Here is a 15,694-nt window from a genome sequence, read left to right as displayed (position 1 = left end):
TGGGGAAACAGTTTTTATTGTTAACAAATCTCTATGTAAACTGACACAAAATAGATAAAAGCACAGACGTTCTGTTGACAACAAAATAAGAGACATTATTCTAAGATACTCCACTGTGACCAAGACATCCGTGTTTTCTTTTCAGTCTCTGTGCTTAGCGTTTAAATCTGCTGCTGCTGTATATTGGCTTTGACGTGTTAGTTCAAAACATACTGTGCTTGAAGTGCTAAATATTAAAGCAAGTTTAACAAACATTGGTTTTCTTCTCTTGCAGTGACAACTTGTTGTCAGTTTTTATTTGTAAACTCTGTAATATTTGACTGATACTCTGCCAGAAATGTCTCTCTATGTTTGCATGGCATCAGTACTTTGAATATTTTTGTTTTGAAATAAAACGCTGTCTCTCAAGGTGGCTTATTTAAATCTCACTTTGACAAATAAAGAGCAGTTTTAGTTTTTACAGGTGAGTGTTAGTGAGGTTTACTGTAAACCAGCAGCTCCCTCCAGAGGACAGAACATGTAATTACTGATATATATGTGGTTCACAAAAAATAAATCGACAGTGATTGATGGTTGCATACTGGCATGAGCAGAAGATTCACAACAGCCATCAACGTTAGCGCAGGTGTTCAGACTCAGAAGCACATGGATAGATAGTAAACCATTCTTACCTTCACTTTGCAATCCAGCTTTCAAAGAGGATACTTTTTTATTTTCTGCTTTACCAGACACAAGAGTCATGAAAATCTAATAAATGTGAAATAATTAAATATTGAATATCACATACATTTTTTTATAAAATATCTGACACAAATCTATACAATGAGTGAAATAGCTTACTCTAATATTAAAACAAAAATAGATTTAAACACAATGTAATCTGAGATTTTATCCTGATTTTATTTTATTTTCTTTACTTAAGTCAGTTCATGTCTTTAATGTCTACTGGACTTTGTTGTCATTCTGGTGCAGTGGAGGTTTCCTGTTTCCCATTGTGTGGTAACATAAATACAACATATGAATTGATCGAGGAAAAATGGTATGGACATTGAACTCCCACCCTTATTAGTGTGATACTGTACTTAAAATCTGTTTAGATGTGTTATGCGGGCTACATATCATGTTTTGTCTCTCACTGTTTTGCAAAAAAAGATGAAAAAAATAACAATAAAATTGTTTTTTTAATTCTAATATTATATGGTGAGGGTTATGCATGAATACCAACACAACAAGTACTGTAAACACGAAGGAAATTCAGAAAACCTAACAACAGAGCTGTCTCGAGGGCGCGGCTGAGCGAGCAATTGTCACGTGACTCCCCTGACGTCACTGACAGTCTCTTCCGGGTGTTTTGCTTCAGCTGGACGGTGGACGGTGTCAGCGAGCTAGCGTAGCTTTCTTCAAGAGTCAAAATCCTTCATTTTTACAAAATGAACCGCATATTTGGTAGGGGAACACCCAAGGCTCCACCGCCGAACCTCTCAGACTGCATAGGAAATGTAAGTATTTCCCAGATTTAACTTTTTGAACGCTGTCTCGAACAAAGTAAACAAAGATGGATCCCTTCTAGCTAACAGTTAGCTAACTTTTATGAGCAGAAAGCAGGCCAAGGTTTGCCATATTTAAACATTCAACGAGCCTAATAGTTAATAGTTATTATGTTACAGGATTGTCACATTGGGCGTGTTTACCTAACACAATGTATTGACGGTCGACAAACTCCAGATTTAAACAAAACAATGGGTTGATCTGTTCACGTAGTGAATCAGCATTATTTATTTGAGCCTTTACACTGACATGCAACCAGTTATACTGGTTATTTGACTGGGAAGTCCTCCCAACCTGGGAGGAGGAAGAAACGGATGATATGTGTAATGGTACTCGATAAGCCTAATTTACCCTACTATGTATGTACACCTAAAGAAAAGGCCCTCCATGACAGTTACCATTTATTTAAATTGGTTCTATGTATATCTGAAAGGCACGTTTTTAAGATGATTATACAGATAATAACCAAAAGCTGATGTCCTTATCTCTGTGTTTCACTTACAGGTTGATTCTCGCTCGGAGTCCGTGGACAAAAAGATTGCCAGACTAGATGTTGAACTTGTGAAGTACAAGGACCAGATGAAAAAGATGAGAGACGGGCCCTCAAAGGTGAGACTTGGTGTCAAATGCTGCTGTAAGACAAAGAAGAGAATGGGCTCCTGAAACCCTTTAGGGTGCTGCCATCCAGGACCCAAAGTCACTTATCAGTGAAAATGAGACGTAAACATATTTATTTAATAAAATAATACATTCAGTTCTCAAAGGTTAAATGCAGCTGCACCATAACGTTTCCTCAACAAAATACAGCCTTAAATTGTCAAACATTGTATTTAAATCAGGAACTATCTGATCAAATATAAAGAATAAGTTATGTCCCATTCATAACTAATATTTTTTTCATTCACCAGAACATGGTCAAGCAGAAAGCTCTGAGAGTTCTGAAGCAGAAGCGGATGTAAGTACTTTTATTTAGTGTTTATAATATCAAACGTATCAAATTAACTATAAAAGTGCCATATGTTGATGTTATCAGCCTCAGTTGTTCCCTTATGTCAACTGTTGTGAGAGTCTAACTTCATATCATCATTACATCTTCAGGTATGAGAGCCAGAGAGATAACCTCATGCAGCAGTCATTCAACATGGAACAAACAAACTACACAATCCAGACCCTTAAAGACACTAAAACCACAGTAAGACAGGAAATGATCTACCGGATGACGTTTTCTTCCATCTGGAAAGATAATAACTCAAGAAAATGGATCTTTCGGCTGACATTTGCTTTTTTCCTTTTTAGGTTGATGCCATGAAAACCGGCCTTAAAGACATGAAGAAAGCGTACAAGCATGTGAAAATAGATCAGATCGAGGTATTTGTTTTGCGAATACAGATTTACCGACCGAGATGATCGATCTCATCACATGAGATGGCGTCAGTTAATAATTGTGTATATATTTAAAGAAAACGCGCCATTATTCCCCTCCTAATGAGGCACTTTAAATATATTACAGTGGACTAGAAGTGAAGGGAAACCACACATTACTCAAAGCTCACAACCGGAACATTTTATTAGGAATGAAGTAAATGTAGTAGACTGAATTAAAGGAATTGTTTGGATGTGTTGAAGAGGGCTGTATGAGGTATGATCCAGTGTATGATGGCGGTCGGCATGCCCCCCACTTGGAGACGCAGACAGGAGTACAGGCATAGAAGCAAAGCAAAATAGAACTGTGGACGGGGCGAAACGGCAGCAAAATGCATTTTAGCGACCTAAAAGAAAGGCTCACCTCAAAAATAAATGAATATCTGTTTAAGAGATATATAGTCTATGTTTCAGATGGGGAGCTGAAGCTGTTATATATCCATTAATGCACTCTTTAAAGCCACCAGGCTCCATGTGAAGTCTTTGTTACAGAGCCAATGGATGAAGTGCAAACTTTGAACTCGTTTCATTTTCTTTTGCTATTCAGGATCTTCAAGATGAGCTCGGGGACATGATGGAGGATGCCAACGACATCCAGGAGGCGCTGGGCAGGAGCTACGGCACACCTGAAATTGACGACGACGACTTGGAGGCCGGTCAGTAAAAATACTTTGAGGATGGGGATTTGACTGACCATAATCTACCAGTTATTGTGACTAATTGCAAATTGTCCACAGAGCTGGATGCTCTGGGAGACGAGCTCCTGATGGACGACGACAGCTCCTACCTGGATGAGGCTGCAACAGCTCCTTCCATCCCAGAGGGCCTGCCCGGCGACAAGTCGGTCAACAGGGTACAACACAGTTTTAAGATTTTTTTTTTACGTGTTTCTCCGTAGTTTACAGAGCTTTTTCATTAATGGTCATTCCGCTTGTGTTTCAGGATGGTGTCCTGGTGGACGAGTTTGGCCTTCCTCAAATTCCTGCTACATAAAAGTGCAATCCGAACACTCGTGCTAGTTTTACATGTATCATAGCCTTTTTGTATTTATCCAACTGACACTCCCAGCCTTTAGAGTGCAGCAATGAAAACCTTCTGTCCAACGAACGATGAACTGCATCTTAAAATCGGGTATCTTTCATTAAAAGTTGATGATTATTCTATTAGTGAGCTCATATCTATCCGAGGTGATTGTCTGAATTGGGATTCTCTTAACTTTGTACAGTTTCTGCAGCATTTGATGCCAAGAACAAAATAAATAATATTTTTCAAACAATACATTGAAGTCATGCAAAAAGTAATTTATACAAAATTCACTTTTATTGCCAAGTAAATATGTAGAAATGCAACAATCAATAACTTAAAAGGCATTGTTTGTATGTACACTTAATTGAAAAAATAAACACGGATTTCTTGAAGCAAGTTGGGGCTCAACTCAAGTAATCCACAGCATCATCACCAGCTCAGCCTGTACGTGTGAGGGAAGATTCTTTGGTGCAGATACTCCACCACACTGCTCTTCTTCTGCAGCTTTTCAAATTCATAGTGAGGAATCTAGAAAAAAAAAACGCTTTTTCAGTCATTTCATAAAAACAAGAAAAGTCAGAAGGTCCTGTGACACTTTAATTCTATTTTGTATTAAACAATTTGGGCAGATGAAAATCTGGCAGAAAATGCCTAAAGAAGTCAAAAGTGAAGAGGGGGGTCCAACCTGAACGACTTCATATCCCAGAAGCCTCAGGTGTCGCTGCTTCATGGCCTCTTTTCCAAGTAGCTGCCTCGTGTTTGTAGTGAACCTCTTCTGTCCGTCAATACAGAGAGCGATCCTGCAACACATCAATCCACCCAGAGCGATGCGTTAAAACCGTTTTTTAAACCACGCCAGCTTCAACATATTTTACATAACACCATTTACCTTTTGTGTACATCGTCAACATGACTGGCAGGCAGAACATATCCTTCTTCATCAAGTTTTATCTCCACATCTACAAGAACACACAAAAAAAAAAGGTTGCTGATGCTAAGCCCCTTTAGGTTGACTACAGGACACATTTAGGAGACAAACGGCTGCTATGTTACCGAGCGTGTAGCAGTACGGCGTCAGAACTTTGGATCCAAAGTATGAACGAGCCCCGAGCAAATCCACCAGTCCGTTTTTCACAGAGTTGTACAGATGTGGGTCCACGGGCGTCTCCAGAGAGCGTCCAGACATGAGGAAGGACTTGACGCGGTACTTGGGAAGGAGCGTGGGACCCTGAGGAGACAACACGAGGTGTGAAGGAACACAAATACATGAAGTGGCTGGCCTTCAGAATAAAAGCATAGGTATAAAATCACCTGTACACAGGTTTTATCACATAACTGGAATGCACTGAACCTCACACGAGGATAACATGTTGTAAGAGGGGTGTGTATTCAGGTTTGAGGCTCTTGCATTATTTCCTTTCGTTGACATAGTTTGACATATTGTACCTCATAGAAAGGACACTCCAACTTCAAAGTCATGTAGAGCTGAGTCAGCTGTGCCAGGATGGTCCGGTCCAATCCTGTGCCCTGATCTGGAACACAGGCAATTTGAGTCAATAGTATATTTATAGCCTATAAGCCCAATATCACAAATGTGTCTCAAGAGGAAAAACTCCCACCATGCAATAGCTGTTGTGTGTGTAGAATAGATCAACATAAATGCAACACTATTAGCGTTCTTTTTAAGCATGCGTTTGTGCGAAGCTTGTACATATCGCAGGTGTCTGACAGGATGCTTTACCTTGCAGTTGCTGCAGAAAGTAACTGCCGAACACTTTGGAGACAAAGTTAACAGGGAACCTCTCCACCAGGGTGCAGGAGTGGAGGAGGTTGAGCAGCGTCCGGGGCTGGAAGTGTGAAAAGCGTGTCCGCAGGATGGTTTCAACTTTCCCGAAGACCTCGCCAGCGTTGGGAGGAAGGTAGCCGAGCTTTCCGAAAGCCATGATCTGCCTGGCCACCTGGCTGGTGCTGTAGTCGTCCGCTCGGTACACGAAGCTCTCCGCCACGGCATCGAATACAGTCGGGGACAGGATGTTCCTCCGGCCGAAGAACTGAATCAACTTGGTGACCGTCTCTGGGTGGGACGTGAAGGTCATTGTTGGCACATACCTCTCCATCGCCTCCACAAAGTAATGATCACTGTGGCCGAAGTGCATCAGGGCCCCGAGCACAACGGTGAGCTCATCGTCGGTGAAGCGAGGTACGTGCCGTACAGCCTGTTTACACAGATTGATCACGAGAGGCATGGCCTGCGTCTGGTTCAGAGTCACGAGAGCGCTGAGCAGCCCGCTGACAGCCGGAGGATCCATGCGGGAGGTAACGGTCACGGCGTGGGAGTGCATGGCGTTCAGCAGGTCCCGGTGTTTTCCATCTTGACCCACGTTACCTTGCAGGAATCGATAGGCAGCGGTGAGATCCGCAAGGCTCCACTGGGCCGGCTCCTGCTTCTGGATTTGCTCCATCACCTGCTCCAGCACCACGCAGCCAGGACCCTCCAGAGCCAGCATTGCCCGGCCCAGGGTGCACAGCTGCCCTACACTCATCTGCCCTCTGTCCAGCCGCTCCTGGCTCTCGGACACCAGCCGCACCATCAGCGTGCTCCACGGATCCAGGAAGAGGCGGGTGCACGCCAGGAGAGCTGACACCAGTCCAGCATCCGTCAGCCGCACTGAGTCCTGCTCCAGCTGGAAGCACAGAGCCCTGATGGTGTCCTTCTCCAACACCGCAGGGTCCTTCAGGGAGCCGCTCTCCTGCTCCAGGTCGGCCACACGGTGAAGTGCTGCTGCAGCCATGGTGTCAGACATGATCCCCACGGTGCGCAGCAGTGTGAAGACCTGCCGGGAGGAGGAGCAGCCCCCGAGACACTGCAGGAAAGCCTGCTCCTCTGCAGCTGTGGGTCGGTGCAGCTGGGTCAGACTGAACCGAGGTCCCGAATCTCTGTGGAGTCCTACAGAGCTGCCAGCGACAATGGACGGCTCCTTAACCATGATGGTCAGGTTCCTCCTCCCGCAGTCCAGCTGGAACTTCTTGCAGCCTTGTCTCCGGATGCAGCCGCCAGCTGAGGTATACAGGCAGGCTACACATACAGGCAGTTCACCGCTGGCCCTCAGGAGCCCGGTGGTGCACACAGGTCCAACAGGAAGGTAGCGTTGAATCCCGACCTGCCTGAGCAGCGGAAATCTCTGGATCAGCTTCAGAGCCATGACCAGAACTCTTCACACCCAGCTGGAACAATGAAAAACAAACTTTAAGAAACAAGAAAAGGTTTACTTGAGGAAAACGCACGTATTTCCTCTATGTATCGTTAACTAAATCAAGAGTTCATCCATGTTACAAGCAATGAGAGTAACTTACTCAGCATTGTTACTTTTCTGTTAACTAACCAACCTTGAGGGTGCTGTTAGCTAACGTTAGCCACTTAGCTGCTAGCTTCCTGGCTAGCACAGAAGAGTCTCGCTGATCTGATTAACGTGTTTAACGACTGACACATCGACACAGAGTGACAGATAAACAACTAATGACAAGATGAAACCGGCAAAAATGCATACCGTGACATGCCGACGTCTGCACGAGGACACAGAACCGGTGACAGCGAAGATGTGTCCCTAACGTTGTTCCGTAGGATATTGAGGCATTCAGGGAACCTCGTAATGCAGTACTTTTGGAAGCACAGTACTTTTTAGTTTCCACTAAAAAAACAGATGCCATAAAAAACAGAGATAAAAGAAGTCATAAAAAACTCATGGTGTAGTCTGCCATAAAAAACATGTCAAATGAACTAGATTGTATATTTTTGCCAATGTATCTTTCTGTGAGTGTGAATGATGTGTGCAAGGTGTCTGTGTGTATGCAAATAGGTGTTTGCCATGACGAGGAGACATTCAGTTGTCGGCTTCTTCGGGTGAACTGCATATTGACTTAAGCTCATTACATAAAGAGCCAGGATGGTGTCAGCTCAACGGCAGTGGAAAGGCGCATCTTCATCATCCCCAAACCGGCCACAACAGCAACCTTCCCTGGACTAACTGAAGCTCTGGCCACACTGATGGTTTTTATTCTACTGGACATAGTACGACTGGGCTGACTATTTACTTCATCATGTTTTCTCCCTTTTTACTCCCCTTTTTGTACCTGCAAAGGGGAGTAATTTATTGTAATTTGGTTTAATTTATTTCTTCAAGTTAGATCTGTTTCTTCTGAGGTTTGACTTGTGTCCTAGTCAATCGCGCCTTAAAAAGTCACACAGCATGTCGAAAAAAGTCATTAAAAAATGCTTGGATCCTGATGTTCAAACGGTAAGGATTCCTGGTTTTCACCCATGCGGTCCGGTTTTGACTCGCGGTATGGGAATTTGATTTTAAGCTGATAATATAGAAAGCAAATCAAAGAGTTATATAAGCATGCAGTGGGGGGCCAGGGACCTCTTCCCCGGGCTTTGAAGCCTCTTCACTTCCTGTGGAGCCCCCCCAACTGTACACACACACCCTCTTCCCAGTCCACTGTGGAAAATTTCAAAACACATCGTCTTTTACTTTGCCATTTTAGAGGCAGACAAACCTAATTTACACAATTTCAAATACTTGCCCATCATCAGCTGGCACATGCACACATCTACATTATTGGCATGTGCAATTATCTGACATCTGAGCCTACAGCCATGCCAGCAGCTTTGTGAGGCAGGTAGCAGCTGAAATTTAAATCTGAGTCATACAATAAAACAGGGTTCAACCAGGGTTTGAAACTGCTCCAATGAAACTGCTCCAACTCTTTTTCCCACCATATGTACCTGGCGCACAGAACGTCTTCCTCTTGTTTATCCGGAGCCATGCTCACACGACTTCATTCCTCAGTGGGGAAGGGCTGCAGTGGATCCCTTCAAGTGCTTCTCTTGACTTGTTCACCTGCTGTAAGTAGGAACATATCAAACTTAATACACGTATTTAAGAATACTAAGAATACTTGCATGAATGCACTCTCGTGTGCATTTAGTTTTAGCATCCATGGATTCTCTGGACCTAGTGAGCCCTTACTTGTTCAAGTACAAAAGGAGGAACTTTCTGGTCAAGGACGAATTGCGACCAACAGGCCTTGATGCTCTGCAGCATTTTGAGATCCGTCCCACCGACATCTTCCTCGTCACGTACCCCAAGTCAGGTCAGTTGTTTTCTATATTCTGCTGAATTCGACACTTTTACAGCTTTTTTTTTTATCAAACAGCTGTTACCTCTGAAGTTTCCTTCAGGATAGCTGGGGGAGTGTCTTGAACTCAGGTGATGTGGTGGTTCACTTTAACACTGTGATCTGTAGCTTTAATCTTTATCTTTTGAACCTTTTTTGACTGCTGAGTCAGTTTCACATCCTGGATATTTCCCTCAAACACATATTGCAGACCTTCTGTCGGCTTTTCTGAAATTGGTTTTTTTGTTCTTCCAAATATTAGACACTATTTGTTCTAGCTAAACCTAGTGCAGTTGAATACAACAAACTGCCATGCGGGTTAAAATGTTCAGTTTGAAACTGTTTTGTAGAGCTGCTGATTTTAATTGCAGTTCATGGTGCTGACAGGTGTTTCTATTGTTTACTATTTCCACCACATACAATGATGGTAACAGAAACAGGCTGGTCTGGTCTGTTCTTTTTCCTCTGTTGTATTTAAAACATCCCGTATCTTATTTGACTCTGCAGGTACAATATGGATGCAGCAGATCCTGGTTCAGATCATGGATGCTGCACACCCTGAATCGGCAGAAGATGCTACCAACAGGTCAAGAGTTCCTTGGCTGGAGGGGAGAACTGCGGACAACCCTTTCAGAGAAAGGACTGATCCTCGAATCTTTCGCTCGCATCTCCCCCCCGACATGTTACCTCAGGGGGTGAAAGCCAAACAAATCAAGGTCATTTACAACATTCCATTCAATTCAAGCATTGATTTAAGCATCCGGCTGTAGCCCAATTCACAAAAGACATATTTGTTTTTTTTTTGCTTTAGGTTGTGTATGTTTGGCGGAACCCCAAGGATGTCCTGGTGTCGCTCTATCACTTTGCCCACAGTTGGGTGTTGCTGGAAACACCTCAGAGCTTTGAGGATTTCTTTCAGCAGTTCCTGGCTGGTAAAGGTAGGTTCAGCATTACGGGGTTCCTGAAGTACATCAGAGTAAGCACACAGAACAGAAAACAGAGTCATTGTTGAACAACTCTGTTTTTGCATCTACTCGTGTAGGATGGTCTGATTTTATTGTAAGATACAACGGAAGTTGAAATTTGAAATGAGGTATTTCACTTTTCAAACAAAATATATTTGTGTATCTCACTTTATTTTTGTAAGGTTAGTATTTCGTTAAGTTTTAGAAAACAAACATTAATATGATACCAGCAAGTATCACTCACCTTTAGCTTTCAGCGCTGACACACGGATCTTTTCTCCAACAGTGTACATGGGATCTTGGTTTGATCACATCCGTGATTATCACAACACACGAGACCAACTGAACATCTGTTTTGTGCAATATGAGAACATGCTGAAGGTTAGGAACCTTCTTTCTATTGTTTTTTTATAGAACTTGACATTGATAAAAACATATCAATGAGTTGAGCACTGTAGCAATGATTAACTGAAGTGCATGGATGTAACAGCCATGAGGTAACAAAGACTTCCTGCAGATTTTGGATTGATGGGCCTTTCTGTTTTTGCACATATTGTCTACACATCTTTGATTGACAGGACCTCAGAGGAGAAGTTGTGAAGCTTTGTGCTTTCCTGGGGAAAGATCTGACAGATGAAGCCATTGATCATGTTGTGGAGATGTCCACCTTTGAAAGCATGAAGACCAACCCCAAAGCAAACTACAAGGACTTGGTTGAAACCAACACCTACAAGAAGAAAACCATGCGCAAAGGTTTGTTTCCACTACTTTTGTCATCATTTAGAGAATAAATGTACTTTTAATGGTGGGAAATGACTACGCAGCAGACCAGTACAGACGGGTACATCTCAGACTTTTTTCCCGTATCCGAACAGGTATAGCAGGCGACTGGAAAAATGTCTTCACAGTGGCCCAGAATGAAGATTTTGACAACGTGTTCAAGGAGAAGATGAGCAACTTGCCGCTGACCTGCATCTGGGAGATTAAAGAATAGCTCCTCTTAAAATCAGCCCCGGCCCTCAAGTGGAGAGTGTCTCCCTCAACATGTCCGCACGCTCACAAATACCGTGTTTCACTCCCAAAGTGATTCTTTCTACACTTGAACCTTTCCGTGCAGTGACTGGTGGAAACTGGCCTCCATCAGTCTGAACTTCATTTTACAAACTGTCTCAGTGCGGATCACTGTGATTAGTTAAAAGGGTTAAACTTAAAGAAACCGTCCCTATGAAGTGTGGTCATGCAAAGATATACTTTTCTGGAATTAGAGTAAACTTACCCTTCAACACAAAGCCGAAATAAACGCTCCATAGATGACTATAGTAGCGTGTGCAGGGCCATAATCCTATTTCTCCTTCTATCTAAAGCATGTAATGCTTCTCCTAGCTCAATGTTTTAACCATTTATTTTCTCTAACTGCAGCATCTTTGTTTACCTCCATTTTCTTGTCACTTAAGAGTTTTGAGTTCAAATAACTTGTCGATGAATATAAGAATGACATACGCATGGTCATTGTGTTGCTTTTACACCGCTCGTTTGATGACCTGTCAATAAATCCACCTGAAACAAGTGATGTTGTGACTTTTTCCCCCCAATTGGACGGTCAAGCATGAAGTTCAGCATGCGTCTTCAGTTGAGACACATCCTGTTCTTCAAAAAAAGATTAAATATTTGGCATTAGAAGTGTACATTTTGATCTTATGTAGATACTGCTGGTAAAGTAATTAAAACCTAATAATCATAGATGGGATCAACTGTATAACGCACGTCTAACAGCTCAGAGTCCTCACTCGTCTGTTAAATTAGGGTTTTTAATAATAAAACCACTTGATTTTCATGACAGCAACACTAACGATATTTAGGTGATTATGGTATTTGGACGGCTCTTTTGAGTTGTTGCGCTACATAACTGCACGTTAGTTTTTCGTAACGGCCGTGTTCATTTGTTCTTACAGAAAGAATTCAGCTAGTCAGCACAAGAATGAATTTAGTGAGGAGGTAGAGTCGACTTGTCAAGTCTCGACAAGCAGCCAAGGAAGGAAAAAATGTGCATAAGCACCTTAGTTGTAAACAAAATGAAGACAGAATAATGCACCACTTATTTCAGTTCTCATTTATGGAAGGGAGAAAGTCAAAATACAACTTGATAGATGGCTTCATTTAAAAAGTTGATCTTATAAAATGTAAAAAGTCAGCTAAACCTGATCACATGAATTGCAAAGACTTATCCCTTAGAGCTTCCAAGGTGCTGCCACTTCACATGACAGGAAAAACATTTTACAATCTATTTTTCCTCTTCTCATGAGAGATGTGCATATTTGGCAATACTGGAAGTTCACAACAAACAAGAGTGGATAGTTATTGCTTTGGTTTAGTTTGAAATGGGGTTCGTACTGGAAAGTTGACAAGCAGCACCGTGATCTAGCTGACAGAAGAGGAGAAGAGGGCGGAAAGAATTACGCTGGTATGGCTCTTTAGTCGTCCTTATCCTTGGCACCGTGCTTCAGGATGCGTGTGAACTCCACGTAGTTGAAGTTGCTTTTCTTGTCGATGGGGGCCTCTCTGAAGAGCTCGTCCACCTCCTCATCTGTAAACCGGTCACCCATTGTTGTGAGCAGCTCTCTGAGATAATCATCCTGGATAGAACCTGAGTGGAAAACAGTCAAATCAGATGAGGCAACGTCATTAGCAAAACACTTTTAAAGTGCTTTGCGTCTGAATTTACCTGTCCCCTCCTCATCGAAACAAGCGAATGCATTTCTGATCACATCCTCGGGGTCTGTGCCATTGAGCTTCTCCCCAAACATGGTGAGGAACATGGTGAAGTTAATGGGTCCCGGAGCTTCCATCATCATCGCCTCCAGGTAATCCTCAGTTGGATTTTTCCCTATAAATAGAGCCGGTTATGGTGCATTTAGTATGAAGGGTTTCAACTACAGAAGTGGTTTAAGTACAAGTGACATTAACAACTGAACAGCGTAGGTGCACACCCACATGAATAAAGTGCAGAACTGCCTACAGCTTCTTACAGAGATGTTTGATGATCTAGCCCTGAAGTAAAAACTGACTCAGAGACTCCTACTCACCAAGAGAGGCCAGCATGTCGTGAAGGTCCTCTTTGTCCACGAACCCATCACGGTTCTGGTCAATCATGTTGAAGGCCTCCTTGAACTCCTGGATCTGAGACTGGTCAAACATGGCGAAGACATTGGAAGTTGCGCGCTGAGGGCGCTTCTTCGTGGTCTTTCCCTTTGCTCTTTTGCTAGACATATTGACTTTTGTTTTACCTGCGGAAATAAATAAATGTTTATGTATATATGTTGCATTATAAAACAGGCAGGAGCTTACTTCTTAAGGAAGATGACCATTATCAAATGACAGTGCAAATACAATAAGGAGAGAGGAAAAAGACATACTACTGGCCCAATAACAAAGCAAAAAGATGACACACGGAGACAATCTGATCAAAAGTGTGGATCATAACATTACTCAAAATAAGATTTTGTCATCCATGCCCCCAACTCAGTGGAAGGATATTTAAATTCTCTGGCAGTGATTCCCCAGCGTAGTGTCCCTCACTGAGCTATAAATGGAATTGTTCCCCAGCTTTCTAGGTTGATCAGCTCACTGGCTTCACTGAAGGCAGGAGAATTAGTGATGGGAGAACAAATGCCCTTATCAGGCAACGTCTCGAATGAAGATGCTCTCCGACATTCACATCTGGATGTTGTTGTTTTTGCTACTGGATGTTGATGTAAAACGGGTCTCAACCGCCTTGGACAGCGAGTGCTGCGTAGAGCTTTTAATGTTAGTTAGGGCTGAACTTAAGCATTCAGTGAATAAACTGTCAATCATATGTTCCCAGTGAGACACTCAAATTGCTTCTTTTGTTACAATAGTATAGAAAAGAACCAATATGCAGATTATTATTACCGGTATAATAAATGAAAAACAGCAAATTCTAAAATCGGAGACAACAGAAAATAATTGTACTTATTGCAATACTGTTATTTTAGCTTTAAAACAGGTAGTCTTTACAATTACAAAGCAGTAATTATAAAGTTTAAAATGCCATCAAAACATTTACAGAAGAGTTCCCAATACATAAAAAGTAGCTTACTAGAGTGACTTACTTAAGTTAGCGATGAGCACTTTCCTAAACATAACGTGCAAAACCAAATAGTCATCCTCAGCCACAACTTAGTCATGTTAGTTTGTTTTAGGAACTCATTTTATTCCATTTCCTGGAGCCTTAGTAAGTACGTATACAGTTACGGCCTAGCTTGAGTCATAATAAATGATTAGCTGCAAAGCTAACAGCTAGCCGTGTTTTCAGTGAAAAGTGGCACAATACCATAGTCAGACATACGGCACTCCTTTAAAATTGCATTATTAGTTTGATATACTGATAGCAAAGCAGTTCTACTGTAGATAAGTGTGGTATGAAGAGAAATAAAGTCAAAACAGACTTACCTGACAACTACACGACACTCAGCCAGCCCGATGCTGCTCTTTTCTCAACCACCGCCCTTCACTTCCTGATAATCATGTCGGGTTCCGTACAGAACATTCAGATCAAACCAAGTGAGAAAAATAGGGGAGATCATCAAGCATGACGCTATTATTACTCTCTTGAAAAACAATTTATAAGTTGTTTCGATCCGAATATTACGGTTAAGCAAATCCTACTGAACTTACATTCTGAAACTGATCCTAATGTTATATTATTAAGGGTATTAAAATACATAATGCTCCTTCACACCCCCGGTGGAGGAAATGTAACTTCCACAAACCTTGCCTGCGCTGACGTTCCTGGATATGCCCTTTTAAGGGAAGAAAGACACACATCGTCCTTTGCGCAATTAATGTTGTTTATGTTGTTTGTACCATATTTATTATATTACATTTATGTAAAACATGTTTTATTATGTCTATGCTGCTTTCTCGGCCAGGTTTCTCTTGTGAAAACAGAACTTAATTTCAATGGGACTTAACCTGATTGAGTAAAGTTAAAGAAAATAAAATCAAAAGGAAGTTCACACACTTAAACAAATACAATATGGGGAAAAATGTTGATAGAAAGGATAATAATAGATACTGACTGCCCACCGTGGGTCAAACAACAGTTGGTCATTGCTGCAAAGGGAGGCTTAGTGCTGCCGAGCTTCTAAAGCAAGATATTAAACTGTTGAGTGACAGGTTAAAACAAGCTGCTGTCTTTTTTGTCCAGTTGTCGTATTACTTTTAAAGTTGATAAAAAAATGGCTGAACATATGGCATGAGTCACTCATAGGTATGCTATATGTTGGAACCAATCAAGTCACCAGTCTAGAGCTGCAGTAGTCCTAAAATACCTTGACTAGTGTTAATGATGGTAGGAGTTGAGTGATTAAAAGGCACAAACTAGCAGTGTTTATCATTGTGTTGTTGCCAGTTTAAGGACAAATATAGACGCTGATTTAAATAGTGACACAAAGCTAAGAAAAAGCTGTTTTTATCATTGGGTCCAACAGCTTGCATATATCTAGAAATGAAACATTAAATTTCTGGGTCTAACT

General features: G+C 41.9%; 4 protein-coding genes across 5 annotated transcripts; 2 read left to right on the top strand and 2 right to left on the bottom strand.

Annotated features, from left to right (window-relative positions):
• Positions 1-1,348: 1,348 nt before the first annotated feature.
• On the top strand, positions 1,349-4,131 carry chmp5b (charged multivesicular body protein 5b). Its single transcript, XM_079292445.1, has 8 exons — positions 1,349-1,499; positions 2,053-2,157; positions 2,457-2,503; positions 2,647-2,740; positions 2,845-2,916; positions 3,518-3,626; positions 3,708-3,823; positions 3,913-4,131. Exons 1-8 carry the CDS (start codon positions 1,431-1,433, stop codon positions 3,961-3,963), a joined length of 663 nt encoding a protein of 220 aa, XP_079148571.1. The 5' UTR covers positions 1,349-1,430; the 3' UTR covers positions 3,964-4,131.
• A 199-nt stretch (positions 4,132-4,330) lies between these two features.
• On the bottom strand, positions 4,331-7,617 carry fastkd3 (FAST kinase domains 3). Its single transcript, XM_079292441.1, has 7 exons — positions 7,545-7,617; positions 5,738-7,221; positions 5,443-5,528; positions 5,050-5,224; positions 4,886-4,955; positions 4,682-4,796; positions 4,331-4,524 (listed from the first exon to the last, which is right to left on the bottom strand). Exons 2-7 carry the CDS (start codon positions 7,197-7,199, stop codon positions 4,426-4,428), a joined length of 2,007 nt encoding a protein of 668 aa, XP_079148567.1. The 5' UTR covers positions 7,200-7,221; positions 7,545-7,617; the 3' UTR covers positions 4,331-4,425.
• Positions 7,618-8,768: 1,151 nt separating this feature from the next.
• Positions 8,769-11,819, top strand: sult3st1 (sulfotransferase family 3, cytosolic sulfotransferase 1). 2 transcript variants are annotated; one of them, XM_079292444.1, is made up of 7 exons: positions 8,769-8,902; positions 8,986-9,150; positions 9,682-9,890; positions 9,986-10,112; positions 10,426-10,520; positions 10,718-10,892; positions 11,015-11,819. In XM_079292444.1, exons 2-7 carry the CDS (start codon positions 8,997-8,999, stop codon positions 11,131-11,133), a joined length of 879 nt encoding a protein of 292 aa, XP_079148570.1. In that variant the 5' UTR covers positions 8,769-8,902; positions 8,986-8,996; the 3' UTR covers positions 11,134-11,819. The 2 variants fall into 2 exon arrangements, with proteins under 2 accessions (XP_079148570.1, XP_079148569.1); XM_079292443.1 differs by having other exon boundaries at positions 8,852-9,150.
• A 415-nt stretch (positions 11,820-12,234) lies between these two features.
• Positions 12,235-14,667, bottom strand: myl12.1 (myosin, light chain 12-1). Its single transcript, XM_079292446.1, has 4 exons — positions 14,610-14,667; positions 13,223-13,423; positions 12,862-13,023; positions 12,235-12,783 (listed from the first exon to the last, which is right to left on the bottom strand). The coding sequence occupies exons 2-4, from the start codon at positions 13,404-13,406 to the stop codon at positions 12,611-12,613; spliced, it is 519 nt and encodes a 172-aa protein (XP_079148572.1). The 5' UTR covers positions 13,407-13,423; positions 14,610-14,667; the 3' UTR covers positions 12,235-12,610.
• Between the last annotated feature and the right edge of the window lie 1,027 nt (positions 14,668-15,694).

This window comes from Melanostigma gelatinosum, assembly GCF_949748355.1.
Source record: "Melanostigma gelatinosum genome assembly, chromosome: 20".
Classification (NCBI taxonomy): domain Eukaryota; kingdom Metazoa; phylum Chordata; class Actinopteri; order Perciformes; family Zoarcidae; genus Melanostigma; species Melanostigma gelatinosum.
This window is presented reverse-complemented; position numbering and strand designations above follow the sequence as displayed.

What these genes read in the sequence shown, in the direction of transcription:
- sult3st1 (XM_079292443.1), top strand. Translation starts at nt 8,964, where the DNA reads ATGCACTCTCGTGTGCATTTAGTTTTAGCATCCATGGATTCTCTGGAC. An exon ending in GCAGTTCCTGGCTGGTAAAG is followed by an intron (nt 10,113 to 10,425) that starts GTAGGTTCAGCA and finishes TTTCTCCAACAG; the next exon opens with TGTACATGGGATCTTGGTTT. An exon ending in AATATGAGAACATGCTGAAG is followed by an intron (nt 10,521 to 10,717) that starts GTTAGGAACCTT and finishes TTTGATTGACAG; the next exon opens with GACCTCAGAGGAGAAGTTGT.
- chmp5b (XM_079292445.1), top strand. Translation starts at nt 1,431, where the DNA reads ATGAACCGCATATTTGGTAGGGGAACACCCAAGGCTCCACCGCCGAAC. An exon ending in TGAGAGACGGGCCCTCAAAG is followed by an intron (nt 2,158 to 2,456) that starts GTGAGACTTGGT and finishes TTCATTCACCAG; the next exon opens with AACATGGTCAAGCAGAAAGC. An exon ending in TGAAAATAGATCAGATCGAG is followed by an intron (nt 2,917 to 3,517) that starts GTATTTGTTTTG and finishes TTTGCTATTCAG; the next exon opens with GATCTTCAAGATGAGCTCGG.
- myl12.1 (XM_079292446.1), bottom strand. Translation starts at nt 13,406, where the DNA reads ATGTCTAGCAAAAGAGCAAAGGGAAAGACCACGAAGAAGCGCCCTCAG. An exon ending in CGACATGCTGGCCTCTCTTG is followed by an intron (nt 13,024 to 13,222) that starts GTGAGTAGGAGT and finishes CTCTATTTATAG; the next exon opens with GGAAAAATCCAACTGAGGAT. An exon ending in TTTCGATGAGGAGGGGACAG is followed by an intron (nt 12,784 to 12,861) that starts GTAAATTCAGAC and finishes TTTTCCACTCAG; the next exon opens with GTTCTATCCAGGATGATTAT.
- fastkd3 (XM_079292441.1), bottom strand. Translation starts at nt 7,199, where the DNA reads ATGGCTCTGAAGCTGATCCAGAGATTTCCGCTGCTCAGGCAGGTCGGG. An exon ending in TGGAGTGTCCTTTCTATGAG is followed by an intron (nt 5,225 to 5,442) that starts GTACAATATGTC and finishes TTGTCTCCTCAG; the next exon opens with GGTCCCACGCTCCTTCCCAA. An exon ending in GCCGTACTGCTACACGCTCG is followed by an intron (nt 4,956 to 5,049) that starts GTAACATAGCAG and finishes GTGTTCTTGTAG; the next exon opens with ATGTGGAGATAAAACTTGAT.